The 18,368-nt window shown below is 38.1% G+C and overlaps 2 protein-coding genes across 2 annotated transcripts; both read left to right on the forward strand.

The window, feature by feature from the left end:
• Positions 1–389: 389 nt before the first annotated feature.
• On the forward strand, positions 390–1,328 carry LOC308488866 (olfactory receptor-like protein DTMT; the record flags this gene model as incomplete). Its single annotated transcript, XM_081029096.1, has 1 exon — positions 390–1,328. One exon carries the CDS (start codon positions 390–392, stop codon positions 1,326–1,328), a length of 939 nt encoding a protein of 312 aa, XP_080885222.1.
• Positions 1,329–13,302: 11,974 nt separating this feature from the next.
• On the forward strand, positions 13,303–14,247 carry LOC308489296 (olfactory receptor-like protein DTMT; the record flags this gene model as incomplete). The annotated part of the gene is made up of 1 exon (XM_081030171.1): positions 13,303–14,247. One exon carries the CDS (start codon positions 13,303–13,305, stop codon positions 14,245–14,247), a length of 945 nt encoding a protein of 314 aa, XP_080886297.1.
• Positions 14,248–18,368: the final 4,121 nt, after the last annotated feature.

Consider the following 18,368-nt stretch of genomic DNA (forward strand, 5'->3'; position numbering starts at 1 on the left):
AGTTTCAGTTGTACAAAACAACATCGTCATTAGACATTTTCACACTCCAACAAGTTTCCTACCCATCTGATACCGTACATAGTTGTTACAATACCATTGACTATATTCCCTATTTTGTGTTTACATTGTAATTGTGTACCTATTTTTTAAATTATACTTGGCTTTCAATATTATACTACATTAGTTTTCAGTGTACAGAGTAGTGAATAGGCTTTTATGTGATTTATGAAGTGAACTCCCAAAATCCTAGTACGCATCTGACACTATGTATAAATATGACAACATTATTGACTATATTTCCCATATTGTTTCACATTCTCATCACTATTTTGTGACTAGCAATTTAATGCAAGTTGTTTTTCATTTTAAAAAGGTGACAGAATAGCAACATGAAAATGGGAAACCAAAGTACCATCTCAGAATTCCTCCTCCTGGGCCTGCCCATTGAACCAGATCAACGAGACCTGTTCTATGCCCTGTTCCTGGCCATGTATCTTACCACCGTCCTGGGGAACCTCCTCATCATCATGCTCATTCACCTGGACTCCCACCTCCACACGCCCATGTATTTCTTCCTCAGCAATTTGTCCTTCTCTGACCTCTGCTTCTCTTCTGTCACAATGCCCAAGTTGCTGCAGAACATGCAAAGCCAAGTCCCATCCATCCCCTACGCAGGCTGTCTGACCCAAATGTACTTCTTCCTGTTTTTTGGAGACTTAGAGAGCTTCCTCCTAGTGGCCATGGCCTATGACCGCTATGTGGCCATCTGCTTCCCCCTGCACTACACCACCATCATGAGCCCCAAGCTCTGCTTCTCCCTGGTGGCGCTGTCCTGGGTGCTGACCACATTCCATGCCTTGTTACACACTCTGCTCATGGCCAGGTTGTGTTTTTGTGCAGACAACGTGATTCCGCACTTTTTCTGTGACATGTCTGCTCTGCTGAAGCTGTCATGCTCTGACACTCGAGTTAATGAGTTGGTGATATTTTTCATGGGAAGCCTCATTCTTGTCATCCCATTCCTACTCATCATCACGTCTTATGCACGAATTTTGTCCTCCATCCTCAAGGTTCCTTCCTCTGGGGGTATTCGCAAAGCCTTCTCCACCTGTGGCTCCCACCTCTCTGTGGTGTCACTATTCTATGGGATAATTATTGCTCTCTATTTATGCCCATCAGCTAACAATTCTACTGTTAAGGAGACTGTCATGTCCATGATGTACACTGTGGTGACGCCTATGTTGAACCCCTTCATCTACAGCCTGAGGAACAGAGACATGAAGGGAGCCCTGGGAAGAGTCTTTTGTAGAAAAATATTTTTTTGTTAATATGATGGTAACACTTGAGGTTTTCACATTACTTTATTCAGTAGATATATTATTAATAATATGGGAACATTATCCAGATATTTTCCTCACCATGGAAACATCAGTTAAGATGACATACTATATAATTGTTCAACATGTAAAAGGGATGAATTGGAACTGCATAGTTGAACTAGGGAAAGAAGTCTTTGTGACCTCTGACTTGCCTTTCCTCTTTGTCTTCCCCAGGAGACACTGGAAAAGCATAGTTTAAAAAGTACTATTTTAAATTATCTCCATACCTTATATTCTTAACTAATTCATTACATGATATTTCTTTTAAATCAGAACTCTGCTTTGATTGTAGTATCATTCTTTTTAATGATTCTCTCTACCTTAGGTCAGTACTAAATAAGATCCAAATATCTCAACCTCCCAGGCTTCCTGTAAATGGCTCCTACTTACCTCTCCCCACACGTTTCGTGTACTTTATCTGTTAACCACTTTTCTTCTCTGATTAAATTTTTGTCTACTTTGTGTTTCCTGACTTGACCTGACCTGAAATTGATTCTTCTTTTTTCTTTTTTTCATTAAATTTACTGGGGTGACATTGGTTAATAAATCACATAATAGGTTTAAAAGTATACAGTTGTATAATACATCATTTATATTTTGCATTGTGTTCACTGCCCAAACCCTTTTGCTACAAGTGTGTATTTTGTCTTAATCTGAGAATAATAAATACCCAGGGGTCCTAATATTAAATTCTCTTGGAGCAGGGAAAGAATCTGAAGGATGTATAGAAGTTCATAGTTGAAAGTTGTGTCTCTTCTCTTAGTATAATAGTTTGGAGTACAGAAGAGAACTTTATAGCAATGTTTTTATTCTAGCCTCATGATAATTCTAAGAAAGTATAGAAGATATTACTATTTCACAGACTGAAAAATATGGTGTTCATTTACATTCCAAGTCACACAATGTGTCGATTATTGAGTGTATATAAGAATCCAGGCTATGTAATTTTACAGGTTCTTCTTACTGTCTTTAACTTCAACAAGAAGTTGACCAGTCATTAAAAACTAACAAATAAACAAACAAAACTCTTAGCTGCATTTGTGGCATGCATTAGGTTTCCAACCTTGGTCCATTTGTATACTTAGTTGTCCCCTCTAAGAGATGGCATCCAAACCCACCACTTTCATCCTTTTGTATATTTTGGTGACCTCCCCATCTCTATATGAAGCCCAGACATTTTTCCCGAGATCCCAGCTATTATTCTCATCTCCCCAATGGATATCTCCACTTGAGGAGGTGAGCAGCTCAGTCTCAACATACACAACATTGAACTCTTTATGTTCCCCTGAGTCTGTTCTGTGTCCTTTTTCTATTTCTTGATTTGTGCTGTCATCTTCAACCCAGTTGCTCGAGCAAACACTTCTGTATGTGTACATATATTCACAAAGTAGTTTATAGTTTGTATAATCTTGCAATATACATTTTCATTTAATATTGTATTTCCTGAAATACTTTATTATTGTCCATAAGTCAGTAACACTAGTTGGTATAATAGGTACATTCTGAAATCCCATTGGCATAATACAACAAAAATATCAGTGGGAAAATGTTTAAAGTAAATCACTTTCCTCTATACTAGAAAAATCCAATTAAAAAAACAATAAAAATAGATCTGTTATTCAATAGCCATGAATTGAATTAGGAGCAAGTACTATAAGAAGATAACATTAAAACTTTGCCGAAATACATAAAACAATACCACAAAAAAGTGAACGTAATACAATGACGCTGGAAAGGGTGCCTCACTTTAAACAGCATCTCGAAGAGTAATTTTTACATAATAAAATCAATCCATTTAAAATTGTGTGTTTTGATGAACTTTGAAACATCAGTATTTTAACAACATCAGTTCTCAAGTACATGCATGCAATCCAAATCAATTTCTCAACGGAATTACTTTGTGATGTAAATTTGACATATTTTACCACATTAAAATAAGAAAATTTTCCAGGACAAAAGATGTCATAAACAAATTTGAAACAGAGTGACAGACCACAGCATGTCTAACAGACACAAAATTAAAATTCAGAATACATAAAGAACTACAAATGATATAAGAATAAACAAACAGCTGAGTAGAAAAATGTACAAAGAATATTAACAGGAAATTCATAAAGAATAAACAACATGAAAAGATGTTCAACTTCAATGTGAACCAGAAAAAAATAAACAGCTGAAAAAAGAAGTGGTAAGTGAATGAGTACATAATAGACAAATTAATAAATGGTATTCTATGGTAAAGCAGGGTTGTGAGAACAAGAGCACTGATGTACATGTCAATTTCCTTGAAGTATAATCTACATACAAACAAATGCACCCATTTAACTGCACAGCTCAATGAGTCTTGACAATTATAAGCATCCATGTAACCTCAACCCCAATCCACGTCTAGAAAATTCCATCACCTCACTATTCACTGTGAAACCTTGCAATCAATCTCCCATTTGCTACCACTGATCTTATTTCTACCTACCAGATTTCTATCACTATAGGTTAGATTTGCCTGATTTTGAATTTCATATAAATGGAATCATGTAGTATGTTTTCTTCTGTATCTGGTGTCTTTAGCACAGCTAACAGTTTTGTGGATTTAGCTATAGATCTGTGTTATCAGTAGTTTGTTTCTGTTTTCAATGAGTGGTATTCCATTGTGCAAATATAGCACAACTTATTCATTCATTCACCTTTTGATAGAGATTTGAGTTGTATCCAGCCTTTGCAGTTGATTAATTATTGAAAATGCTATTCTTTTCCCCACTGACCTACCTGGGTAGCTTTGTGTAAAGTGAATTGACCATGTACGGGTGCATGTATTTCTGCATTCCCTATTCTGTTCCATTGGCCTATGTGGCTCCTAGTCAACCTATTTATACTCAAATTTCACATCATTCTATCTCTATCACATCAAATTTCCTAATGTATTCATATACAGTAGTGTCTTTTTTAACCTAGCATGATCCTAAAGAGATATTTTTAACCCTATATTATGGGAATGAATTTTCATTTCTTTAATGCTATTTGCCTAAAATTCAACTTTCTATTAAATGATTAAGCATGGTGTTTGTATTTATTATCATTATTTTTCCTACTTTATTCTTAGTTATGTAAAACAGAATTCTTCCCACCATTATTTTCCTATAATGAGTTTTTACTTTTTAGTTCTTTATTTTAATTAATTCCTTTGTTGGGTTATATCTTCTAGACATTTTAAAACTAAGATTGGGGGCTGGCCTGGTGGCTCAGGCGGTTGGAGCCCCGCTGGTTTGATTCCCACGTGGGCCAGTGAGCTGCACCACAGCTTGTGAACAATGGCTCTCCCTGCAGCTGGGCTACCGTGAGCAGCCGGATGTCGGTATGAACTGTCCTGGGCTGCCATGAGCTGCTGTGGGCTACCATGTGCTGCCAGGAGCAGCAGGTGGCCAGCATGAATACAGGGCAGCCTGCGAGAGCTGCGGTGAGCTGTTGTGAGTGGCCTACCGATGACCAGCGACCGAGTACGGGGAAGCACAAGGCTCACAATACCAGCATGGAACCAGGGAGCTGTGTCCTACACAACTAGACTGAGAAACAACGGCTTGAACCAGAATGGAGGAATGGAGGTGGAAAAAAGGGGGAAAAAGGTATATGAATACAATATTTACTGAATTTTCACAAATTAGATTTTCCATTTGTATGTTTGTTAACCTCTGACGGACAGCTTGGCTAGGTTTAGAATTTTGTGAACATCTGTTTTCAGACTGAAAACCCATTTTCCAAAACAGCTGTGGAAAAATCTGAGGTAAGGGTGACTACCTCTTCTCTCCACCCCTTAGAAAGCCATCTTTCTTATGGCTTTCTTAAAAAGCCTCCACTATCCCCGAAACTTGTAGTATTATTTTCCAAACATGAAGTTTAATAACTTCATCAGATTTTGTTTTTTGTATCAGTTGACTTTTGCTACAATTTTTTAAATAACGCAGCAAATCTCTTTTGATTTATAAATCTGTATCTTTTTCCATTTCAAGAGAATTTTCTACTATTACATATTGGAACATTATTATTGTTCCTTTTTTTTTCTTTTCTCTACTTTAGTAAGACCAATAATTTTTGTACCAGATTTGAAATTTATGCACCACAGTTTGTCTACACAAAAATGATAACTTCAGCTTGTATAAATTAGAAATAAACAGTGTTTATAATATTGTGATTCCATAAATATTCAGTACCAAGACAAGATGTGTACTTGGTCTCATAGATTGAAACAAATAGAACTTATGTCATTAAACCTGTGATATTCAAGACAAAAGTTCCAAGCTTGATTTCAAATTAGTTTATCTTTCTTACACTCCATTAAGGGCTCAAATCTTTCCACATTTCATTTATTCATGTTTACATCATATATCAATCTCTTTCCCTTCCTTACTGCCTCCTTCCGGTCTTTTTTATTCTTTCTCTTTCTTCTCCTTCTCCTTCTTTTTGTAAATGGGTGAGCCATTTGAGATAATTTTCAGACATCAAGACACTTAGCCACTAAATCCAGCCTTCAGAATCTTCTAGAAACAAGAACATTCTATAGATAACTATATCATTATCACAATGAAGAAATTTCCCATTAACACACATAAATTTAATATATAATCTGTACATAAGTTTCCCCAATGATAAAGACTTGCTTTTTATGAGAGCTTGTTAACAATAATATCCATACCATACCACTCACCATTTAAAATATAAATTAAATATTTTTATATATTTACAGAGTTGCACAACCATCACCATAATCAACTTTAGAACATTTTCATTACCCTCAAAGAAATCCCATGCCCATTAATAATCACTACTCATTTCCCCTAGCAATCACCAATCTACTTCATGTCTCCATGCATATGCTGATTTTGATATTTCATATAAACAGATTCATATAATATTTGGCTCTGTGACTGAATTCTATCAACAGTGTAATGTTTTCAAATTCATCCATATCATAGACTGTATCAGTACTTCATTTATTTTTATTGCTGAATAATATTCCATTGTGTGGATTCACCACAATTTATTTTCCAGTCATCAGTTGATGGCTGTTTGCAATTGGGGCTGTTGTGAGCAGCCCTGCTGTGAGCATTCATGTAGAAGTTCTTGTTTCAGTACCTTAGTGTTTTCAGACATACACCGAGGAGTGGAACTGCTGGGTCATATGCTAATTCTATGCTTAACTTTTTGAAGAATTGCCATATTATATCTTTTACCTTTCCTCCCTCCCAGAGACCTCCATCCTCTGCCCTCCTCCCAGCACCCACATACACCTCGTCCACACTGAACCCCCTTTACTGTGTAAACAGCTCAAGGCTCTGTCACCTCTGGGCTTTGCCATGTACTTTTCTCTCTCTGGACAATTTTCATTCTTTTTTCCTAGAAGACTCCTTAGATTCTTTAAACTTTATTTAAAAAAACAGATGTCTTCTCTGAACTGCTGGATAATGTTAGTTGTCTTTGATATGTACTCTTATCACACCCTGTATTTCCCCTATGAAACATTTATAATACTTGGTAGTAGCTTATTTAGTTGTGTCTGACAGCTACTGTAAGCTGTCTGAGGACAGGACCATTTCTACCTTAGCCGCAGTCTTTCCCACAGCTCATGGCTCACTGTCTTGCACATGGTAATTTCCCAGTAAATATTTTTCTTTTTTTTCTTATCACTTTTTTTTTATTAGTTTCAGGTGCACAAGACAAAGTAATACTTAGCGTCTATCATTTATATCCCTCACACTGTGTGGAACCCCCACCCCCCATCCACTATCCCTCTGACATTGCACCGAACCATTACATTTTCACTGTCTCTATTCCTAATGCTGTACTTCGCTTCTTGTAAGTATATACATATATATATATATATATATATATACATATATATATGTATATGTATATGTATATATATATATAAAATTATAGTTGGCATTCATTATTGTTCAGCTTAAGGTGTACAGTGCAGTGATCAGGCACCAGTAAATATTTCTTGAAGGAATGCATTAATGAAATAATGGACTAAGTATTTCCTGGCTGAGTCAATTAACACATTACTTGCTATCACGGAACTTAAACTTCAGCTAAGAAGAGATCGTTGGTATATAAGGGAGCAATCACTGCACAACATAAAACAGTGGTGATCACCTGACGGTATTTGATTATACTAACTTGTAGAAGGCCAGATACTGCATAGGATGGAGAAGGGTGATATTAGAGTGGTCTGCGGTGGTCAGGGAAACGTTCCTTCAAGGTCAGACAGGGTAATCCAGAATACTATCTCTGGACATGATTTATTCAGAAATGTGCAGGAGTAAGGTGGGGTGGGGGCAAGCACCAGGTTTGTTACTAATGAGTTTCTATGGGACCCAGGGATCCCAGGGGTCAGGGTATTGTAGAAGAGAGGAGTCAGAGGACAATGGCAGGGGCTCTAGCTGGAAATGCATGAGGTGAAAGCAGCAAACAGGAAGCTGGCTCTGGAGCCACATTCAGACAAGCAAGGTGAGTGGGGAGGGAGTTCAGAAGAAGTAGTTATACTAAAATTCCCTTTAACAGATGTTAGGATTCCATAATTCTGTAGTGCAACTCCTGCAGGATGATTTAGAAAGCATCTTCCTCACTGTTTTCACTCTCAACAGTGATTCCTACCTCTAAACGTAATTGGGAATCGCCAGACTTGTTATTGGGAATCAATAAATTTTATATTTTACTCTTTGCAAGTATCAATCATTCCAAACCTACAATTTTGTGAGGAATGGAAGATTCAGTGATGGTGGAGTGTAATGTTAAAAAAGTTCAGCTATTGCCAAGGTCACAGGCCAGTAAACAATGGAGTCTGATTCCTCTGGGCTCCTGAATGTTGTCTTTGGGGGCAAGTTAAACAATGTCTACGAGAGCATCCTGAGAGCTCCTTTCTGAGAAGCCAGTTTTCCCTTCCCTCCAAGAGCTCTCTTAATATTAATAATGACTTTACCTAGGGATAAATTCAACGTGTAATGTGAAAGGAAATCTTCACTATTCTGGTTCAAGTCTGTTGTTTCTGGGCCAGTAGATTCTCCCTTCCCACATGCTCCATACCTTCTCTACCAGCCCCAAGGTGCTGTCCTCATTGAGAGGGGAGGGGATAAGGGTAAGTGTCCTTGGGAAAATATTGCATCCTCATCACAGAGCTTAATCATGATAACAGTAAATATTACTAATGCCATACTGTCTCACTGTATAGCAAGTTTTTTACATAGATTGTTCCATTTTCTTCCCTCCGTTGTCACGATAAATTAGATACTTTCATTTCTATTTGGCTGATAAGAGAATTCATTGTAGGGGAGGTTAAGTTCCTCAGCCAAGGTCATGAAGCTGGTACGATGCAGTAAGTTTATCCCAGGAGGACTGGCTCCAGGGACCTAGCTCTTAAATACTGTGTATGCCACCTTGGGTTCACCCATTCACAGCTGCTCCCCTGGCATTTCCCAGAATGTTCATCTCAGTTCTATTCCCTTCTAAGTCTTACTTCCCTGACTAATATCCCCTGGATCAATAGTCTTCAAAGGGAAAAAAGAGAAGACTTCTACATGGGTCGAGGTACTGCTAATCTATGTAACAAAGAAATCAAAGTGGGAGAGCCATGTTCCCAGTAGTTCCAGTGTCACAAAGTGGATCCAAAACTGTGGGAAGGCTGGAATTTAGTGCCTGTAGATGGTGAGAGAACTTCACTGCCTTCAGCAAGTCAGCCCGTCATGTCTTTCTGAGTGTGAGCAGCCCCTGTGGTCTGAACTGTCCGCAGGCGGAGGCAGGCAGGGAACATGGGCTCCAATCAGTTTGGGCTCATCCTCACCTTCCCTATGTCCTCTGAGTTTGGTGGATCAGTGGGTGTGTTAAGCTGAGTGGGTAGACAAATATGGGCTTTCTGTGGAGTAGGAATGCCAGGAGCAGAGCAGCGAGCAGGGTGCAGGAGTGGGTGGATGTGTGGTGGCATTGTCCACACTTGGTTTTGCACTCTAGAAAATGGATTTTCATAGCCATTGGATCAGCTCACTGCTCACCGCTCCCTGGCCTGTACCTTCTTGAGCCTCAAATGATGGACTCACAGGGGCCTCAGCACCTATACAAGTGGAAGAGGAAGCACTGCGGGGAGGGACAGATTAGGGGACGTCACTGCTGTGTTTACTGTTGTGACCAGACCTTCACCAGAGTTTGGGTGCCCTCTGTTTGTGGCCCCACTGGCTTCATTAGATGCTGCCTCAGGCAAGTCTCCTGTTTACCTAATTAACCCGTCATGCCAGGGATGATGTCTAGGTTTGGGCTGTGAACAGGTGCTTCACACCTGGGACTCTTCTCTCTTCCTTAGAGTTGACTGTTTCACTCCCTTCCACCCTTCAGTGGCCCCAAGACTCATTTCATTTCTCTGAATTTGGGAGTTTTCTAGCTTCTGGGAGAAATTGGACCATTAATTTCCTAGGTGGGCCTCTCTGTTGCTGTGCTTTGTATGAGCCGGTAACTCTGAACTTTTCTTCAATCTGATTCCCATTGATCCAGAAGTTAATATGATCCAGAAGTTCTCAAAACCCTGGCATGCCAATGGCACTATGTTTCATTTCCCAGCTCTGCTACCACTGAGCATTTTTTTAACATTTGATTTTAGTTGGCCACAGAATATATCATGGAGAAGCTGTACTTTATTTCACTACTTTCCATTTTGGTAGCCATTAGCTACATGTGGCTGCTGATTATTACTTGACCGTGCCTAGTTCAAATTGAAATGTGTTGTGTGTATAAAATAGACACTGGAATTTGAAGGAAATAGATGCATGACATATTAATTTTTTCAATCTTGATTGTATATCTTGGATATATTGGCTCTGTAAAATGTTATTAAGATTCATTGTACCTGGTTTATTTTTCGTATTAAATGTGTTTATAGAAAATTTAAACTTACATATATGGCTTACATTTGTGCCTTGCATTTTATAGCTAGTGGACAGCGATGCCTTAGATTAATCAATATGCTACATTTTGATTGCCCCCAGAGTTTTGATAATTTAAATTTTTTTACCACTGTGTGTAATGTTGACTCTTTTTCTGAAATTAAAATATATAGGGGTGAGAATGGTTAGTAAAATCACTGAGGATTCAAGTGTACAATTCTGTAATACATTATCTATATATCATACATTGTGTTCACCACCCAGAGTCAGTTCTCCTCCTATTACCATATATTTGATGCCATTTCCTCTTGATAAGATAGTTCTTCTATTATGTGTTTGGAAATTCTCAGAGAGTGGGGCCTGAGACACCCCACCTTTGATTGTGTTTCTTTCTCCAGTAAATTATGTAGCTTTGTATTGAACTTTAGGTTCTAGAATGCCTTATGGGGATTATTTGTTCCTTGAAACTTTGAAAAACTAGAAAGCTTCCTGGCCCTAGGGTTTTAAAAAATTGCAATATAATTTACACATGGCACAGAAATGTAAGTGCTCAGCTCACTGAGTTTTACTTCCCTGTAAGCACCTGCACAGATCAAGATACAGAGCACTTACATTACCACAGAAATCTCCCTCGTGCCCTCTCCTAGTCACTATCCACGAGTGTCTAAGGTAACCACTATCCTGGTTTCTGTCACCATAGGTTAGATTTTCTAGCTCATGAACTGGATTCTTTTACTCAACATTCATATTTTGGAGATTTTAGCCGTGTTGTTGTTCGGATCATTATAGTTCATTATTTCCATTGCTCTGTAGTGTGTCAGTGAAATGAATATGCCAGAACTTGCTTATCCATTCTCCTGATGATGGACGTTTAGGTTGTTCGGTATCAGCTGTTATGACTGAAGGTTCTGTGGGAAATTCAATTAAACAAATTTTGGGGGACATTTGTTTTCATTTATTTGGGTATTTCAGTAGTGAAATTTCTGAATCACAGTGTAGGTGAATGTTAATTTTAAGAAACTACAGTTTGTAAGTAGTTTTACTATTTTACCTTCCCCCCCCACTTTCTTCTGCCTCCCCATCCCCTCAATCCCCCCACTCCAGTTCAAACCGTTGTTTCTCAGTCTAGTTCTATGGGACACAGCTCCCTGGCCCATGCTGGTGTTATGAGCCTTGTGCTCCCCCAACTGAGGCAGCCGGCCGCCAGTTGTCTGTCAGCTGCTCACAGCAGCTCTTGCTGGCCGCCGGCCACTCATGGAAGCACACGGCAGCCCACGGCCGCTCATGGCAGCCCTGCTCCAGGGAGAGCCATCGCTCACTTTCTTAGCTGTGAAGGGCACAGCTCACTAGCCCATGTGGGAACTGAACCGGTGACCTCGGTGCTGGGAACATGGCTCTCCCATCACCGGAGCCACTGGGCCAGCCCTATTTTACCTTCTTACCAGTGATGTATGAGAGTGCTTAATTGTTCCCAATGCTGACATTTGCTATTCTCAATCTTTTTTTAAATTAGTGTCAGTTGTACAAAACAATATAAGTTAGACATTTACACCTCTCACAAAGTGATAACCCCCTCCCCCAATTCCCAATCTTTTTCATTTTAGCCATTCTAGTGGCTTAGTAGTGGCATCTTCAGATTTTAATTTGCATTTCCCTGATGAATAATAATGTCGAGTGTCTTTTCATATGCTTATTGTTGGCCTAAGGACTTTTATTGCACATAGTTGTATTTTTTTCTGTTTATTTCATATTTGTTGCTCTTCTTTAATATTTATTTTAATAGTGTATTGAGATACCATATATATTATTGAGCCAATTTTTGCACTTTGCTTAACAAATGTCTTATTCAGATTTTTACATTTATTTGAGAAATTTTAGGAAGAATTAAAAATTTGCTTTTGTGCCTATACCTTTTTTCTTATTCCTAATGTCTTATAATTATTTTTGTCCTTTTAAAAATTAGATTGGCCAGTTTTGTCTATTTTGTTGATCTTTGGAAAACTAAAGCTCTGAAATTATTTTATCAATTTTACTACTTTTATGTTTTCCAATTTGTTAATATATGCTTTTGCTTTATCAATTGCATAATTCTATTTGTTCGAATATTTGCCACTCTTTTCGATCCTTTTCAGCTTAACACTGTCATCATTTATTTTCATTTTTTCTAGTTTATTAGTAGAAACTAGGCATAGATTTTTCTTCTCTCTGACACATCTCTAATCCAGAGGCATACAGAAGTGTTAGACTACTTCCTCCTTTCAGGTCATGCTGATTGACTCCCCTCATGAAGCAGTTATAAAACATTCTGATAGAATTCGGGAAGATGGTTAAATTGGATGCGTAATTTCACATGCTTTCAGAATGTTGCTTTATGTAAATATTTATTTTTATACTTGGTAGAGAACAAATAAAATTCTAAACTTATGGGTATTTTATTAAAAAATATCTTTGTGAAAGTTCTGCAATCTGTATATGTGTGTATGCAGATATATATGTTCATAGTTTAATGGAAATTATTCTTTTTTAAATATTTAAAATTAATTAATTATTTTTTATGATTAGTGTCAGATGTACAAAACAACATAGTGTTTAGACATTTACACACTTCACAAAGTGATAACCCCAACAAGTCTGCTACCTATTTGGTACTGTCCATAGCTTCTACCCATCTGATACCGTACATAGCTGTTATAATACCATTATTATATTTCCTATATTGTACTTTACATTCCTAACTGTACACCTATTTTTAAATTATAATTGATATTCAATATTATGTTATATTAGTTTCAGGTGTATAGAGTAGTGGTTAGGCATTTATATAATTTATGAAGTGATCCCCCAAAATGCCTAGTACCCATCTGACACTATATAGAGTTTTTACAATGTTATTGACTATGTTTTCCATATTATTTCACATCCTCGTCACTATTTTGTGACTAGAAATTTAATACAAATTATTTTTCATTTTAAAAAGGCAAAAGAATAGCAACAGGAAAATGGGAAACCAAAGTATTGTCTCAGAATTTCTCCTCCTGGGCCTGCCCATTGAACCAGATCAACGAGACCTGTTCTACGCCCTGTTCCTGGCCATGTATCTTACCACCGTCCTGGGGAACCTCCTCATCATCATGCTCATTCACCTGGACTCCCACCTCCACACGCCCATGTATTTCTTCCTCAGCAATTTGTCCTTCTCTGACCTCTGCTTCTCTTCTGTCACAATGCCCGAGTTACTGCAGAACATGCAAAGCCAAGTCCCGTCCATCCCCTACGCAGGCTGTCTGACCCAAATGTACTTCTTCCTGTTTTTTGCAGACCTAGAGAGCTTCCTCCTAGTGGCCATGGCCTATGACCGCTATGTGGCCATCTGCTTCCCCCTGCACTACACCACCATCATGAGCCCCAAGCTCTGCTTCTCCCTGGTGGCGCTGTCCTGGGTGCTGACCACTTTCATCTCTTTGTTGCACACCCTGCTCACTGCTCGGCTGTCTTTCTGTGATGATAATGTGATTCCTCACTTTTTCTGTGACATGTCAGCTCTGCTAAAGTTGGCCTGTTCTGACATTCAGATAAATGAAATGATAATATTTATCTTGGGAGGGCTTGTCATTATTGTTCCATCCCTGCTGATCTTTTTGTCCTATGCAAGAATTGTGTCCTCCATCCTCAAGGTCCCTTCTGCAAGGGGCATCCGCAAGGCCTTCTCCACTTGTGGTTCCCACCTCTCCGTGGTGTCATTGTTCTATGGGACAATCATTGGCCTCTACCTGTGCCCTTCAACTAATAATTCTACCATTAAGGAGATGACTCTGGCTGTTATGTACACTGTGGTGACGCCCATGCTGAACCCCTTCATCTACAGCCTGAGGAATCAGGACATAAGGGGAGCTTTGCGAAAAATCTTTTTAAAGTGGACAATTCAGTTTTGGGGGGGACAGTGACTTTGAAGATTGAAGCATATTTTCAAACAGTAGGTGCAATATTGACAATGAGTCGGTAGTATTCTGGAAAGTCTAGTAGCACCCAAGCTCGGCACTGCTAATGCAGCCCTCACAGCATTTCCAAGGGGATTTTTCCCACATGTCACTATGAGCAGGTCATTGTGCCTTTTGGGTTTATTACTGTATCTTGGATGTAGCACAAGGCTTGACATGTAGTGGACGCTCAATGATTACTATTCAATGTTGAATAAATATCTCTCAACCTTAGTATTTATTGTACTGAAAGAATGTACAGTAGTTTCTAATTCTCTAATAAATCCAAATTGCTCAGCCACTTCAGTACTTTGTTTCTGCCAAGCATATCCATTCCATGAAGAATATTTTTCAATTTATTATGTGCACGCTCTTGTAACTTTTACTCTCCCAGATCACCATTTCTCCTCTTGCTAATTTATTCAGTTCTTAATAGTATTTTCACGAGTTGATTGGTTTTCCTATTTAATAATCACATTCTAAAATTATCTTTTTTCTTTAACTGCACTAATCATTTGTCAGTTAATGACAAGTTTCTTCTTTTGATAATATCTATATTTTGGATCAGAACTCCTCTTTTGAATTAAAATCAAATGATATGGAATGGACCATAAAGTTTTGTCATGAATTATTTAATTTATAGACAGTAAATTGTAGCCCATATGTAGGTTAAGGTAACATAAATAATGACAGAAATATTTAAATCTATTTATGATTCCCACATAGATGTTTTTCCTCTGTAATACCTATGATGCTAAAATTATTTGATGCTTTCTTTGTTTATTTATTTTCTAATCCAGTGTCTGAAGACAGGTGCTGTCTAATCTCTACAGTGCCTAGTTCAGTACCTTGTATCTTCTGCATGTCGAATAAATATCTATTGATTTGATTTGAATGCATTTTCATGTTTCTTGAAATGAATTTATACCTTAAAGAAACCCCACCTTTCATAAGAAGTTTTCCTAATAATTACAACTTTGACTTTATTTCTTCAAAATTTTGTATTGATTACAAAAACAATATATTCTCACTGGAAAATATCCAAACCATAAAGAAATAAATAATAAAGTAGACTGTGAGGATCCTCCATAGTTTGCTCCCTTGGGTCATGCAAAACCCACAGCCAGGAGTTGAGATACTAACTTGAGGATAATCCTGAGAACCCAGAATTCTTCCCCATATTGCTCGTCGGAGGTGTGTGCGGCCTACCCCACCCCAACTGGGATCTCCTGAAGCTGCACAGAAGCTGCACGGGGAACTCATGCTTTCTCACTATGCTGTAAGTTTGGACTCCTACAGACAAGGATCAACAAATGAAAGAAGGTTAGCAGACAGTCAGGAGGGAGAGCCAAGCTGAGTAATCTGAATAAATGGTTCTCATTGGAACAGATTTAATGGAGGACGCAGGAGAGTGCTTAAAAGTTCTAAGGCATATTCTCAATGAGATCCTGAAAGATCTTGTCTTGTGAAACCAAGAGTCGTTTGCAAAGAAAGGTGCTCAACAAGAAAGACTTCTTAGGAAAAATCACCTCCTCAATTTTTAAAACAAAAAATTAGGGTTATCACTGTAGAAAATGGAATAAGACTCTAAAACCAACTTTTAGAACTTTTCCAACTTTACCATGCATGCACATCATGTGGAGATCTTATTTAAACTCAGATTTTCATTCAGTAGGTCTGGGGAATGCACGTGATTCTGAATTTCCAACAAACTCACATAATGTACACGTTGCCGGTTTGCAGACCACACTTGGAGTAGCAAGGTTCTAGAAGATGTATAGGAAGGATTACAGAAAAACAAAAAGCAAAAAAGAATTAGAAATTATGTATTAAAAGATAAGGAGAAGACTATAGTGGACACTTTTCCCCCTACTTAACCTTTATTCTCTCTTAATTCTCTACCCTGGTTTCCTTTTGAGGAATTTTCTTCTCTTCCTTTGATGGGTCTGAATCCCAGTGCCAGCTTCTCCCCTGGCTAAGGAGTGGGCCCAGTATCCAAGACAGGCCAGTCGAACACCCGATTCTAGGGGTCACATATATATGGAGTTCACATAATATATATATATATATACATATTCTCTTTATGCTCTGAGGTTTCTTTTCAAGTATTCAGGTGTTGCTTTAATTCATATCTATTGCTGTATAACATTCTGTTGTATTAATATACCAAAGTATATTTTTCTATTCTACTGATGATGGACATTGGGTTTTCAATGGGCTATTATGAATAATGCTTCTGAGAATATTCTTGTGTATTTGCCCTTAGTGCACATATCTTGGGCATAAACTGAGGAGTGACACTGCTGAGTCATAGGGTACGTACATTTTCATCTTTACTAGATACTGATAAACTGTTTTCCAAAGATGTTGTACAGTGTACATTCCCACCATCTCTTCCCATCCGTGTGAGAGATCCTTGCTGCTTCACATCCTTGCCACCATTCAGTATTGTCAGTCTTTAACTTTAGCCATTCTGGGGGATATGTCCTGGTGTGTGTCTCTCTCTCTCTCTCTCTCTCTCTCTCTCTCTCTCTCTCTCTCTCTCTCTCTCTCTCTCTCTCCGTCTCTGTCTCTCTCTCTCATTGTCTTTATTCTATCAGTAGTTGGAAATATTAATCGGTACAGAAAAAAAATTGGACATCCAGTGAAAGAGAAACTTTGGGTAGAACTTTGGTCACTAAAGAGAACTGGAAGATTCCCATGGCAGGGAAATGCCAAGTTACAGTGAGAAGGAAAAATGCTGTTTAGATGTGTTACCCAAATTGTGGTCCACACACCAGCAGTATACCTAACCTGGAGCTTCTTAGAAATGCAGAATCTCAGGCCCCACCCCAGAATCTGATTTAGGATTTAAATAACAACCCCAAACTCTTTGTATGCACATTATGTACACAAAGTGACACTGCCCTAGTATAGGACACCTCTCATTCTAGGGGAGGCAAATTTAACCAACAGATGACAGGACTATTTGTCTGTATTTTAACCATAAATGGTGAATTAAAAGTACACAAGCCTTTACAGGGACTACATAGTACAGCTCCAAATGATCTCAGTTCCTAAAGTTGAATTGGGGTGACCCTGGACTTCTTAGCCTCTCAGTCTCTGTGCTGCCCCTCTGAAATCAATGAAGGGCTCCATGGAACAGCCTGGATGGGCTCATCCCTTGGGATTCCATCTTCCTCCGGGTCCTGTCCTTGCAGTTCTTCCCTTTTTTTATTGGCTCTGTGATGCCTTCAAGAACATATTTTCAAATATTTTGCTCAGTTTTTATAACTGTCCTCAGAGGGAGCCTTAGTCCAAATTACCACTCCTGACATTATAAGAAGTGGAAGTCCTTTTCAATCTTTATTCTTTACATGTGACCGGACACTTCCCTTCTGCCTCATCCTCACTTTGAAAGCTTATAGACTATATTCTCTTTGATCCCAGTGACTTGAAATTTCACAATAATTGCCTTGGGGTGGATCCAATTTTATCCACTGTGCTTGAATTTGGGCTTTTTTTTTTCAGTTACAGAACATTTTTAAAACTATTACCTTTATTTTTCCCCCCTCCCCAATTTTCTTGGTTTTCACTCTAGGGAACTTTTATTATTTAGATTTGAAATTTCTGGTTCTCTTTTAAAATTTCTTTCTTTTTTCTTATCCATAAATTTTTATTTTTCCTCTATGTACTTTCTGGGAAAATTCCTCACCTTTATCTTCCAATTCTTCTGTTGATTTAAAAGAAATTGCTGTGATCATATTTTACATTGTCAAGAGCTTTTTTCTGGTATCTAATGGTTTCTTTTTATGGTCTCTTGTACTTATTTCGTAGATTCAAAATCTCCTTTTCTTCTTGCCCATCAGTAGATGACTGAATTAAGAAACTGTGGTACATTTATACAATGGAGTATTACGCAACCATAAAGAAGAAAGAAATCTTACCATTTGCAACAACATGGATGGACCCAGAGAACATTATGTTAAGTGAAATAAGTCAGACAGAGAAAGACAAATACCATATGATCTCACCTATATGTGGAATCCAAAGAAAAGAATAAGTGAATAAACTAATCAGAAACAGTTTCGGAGACAAAGAGGAAAAAC

This window comes from Rhinolophus hipposideros (assembly GCF_964194185.1).
Source record: "Rhinolophus hipposideros genome assembly, chromosome: 20".
Taxonomy (NCBI): domain Eukaryota; kingdom Metazoa; phylum Chordata; class Mammalia; order Chiroptera; family Rhinolophidae; genus Rhinolophus; species Rhinolophus hipposideros.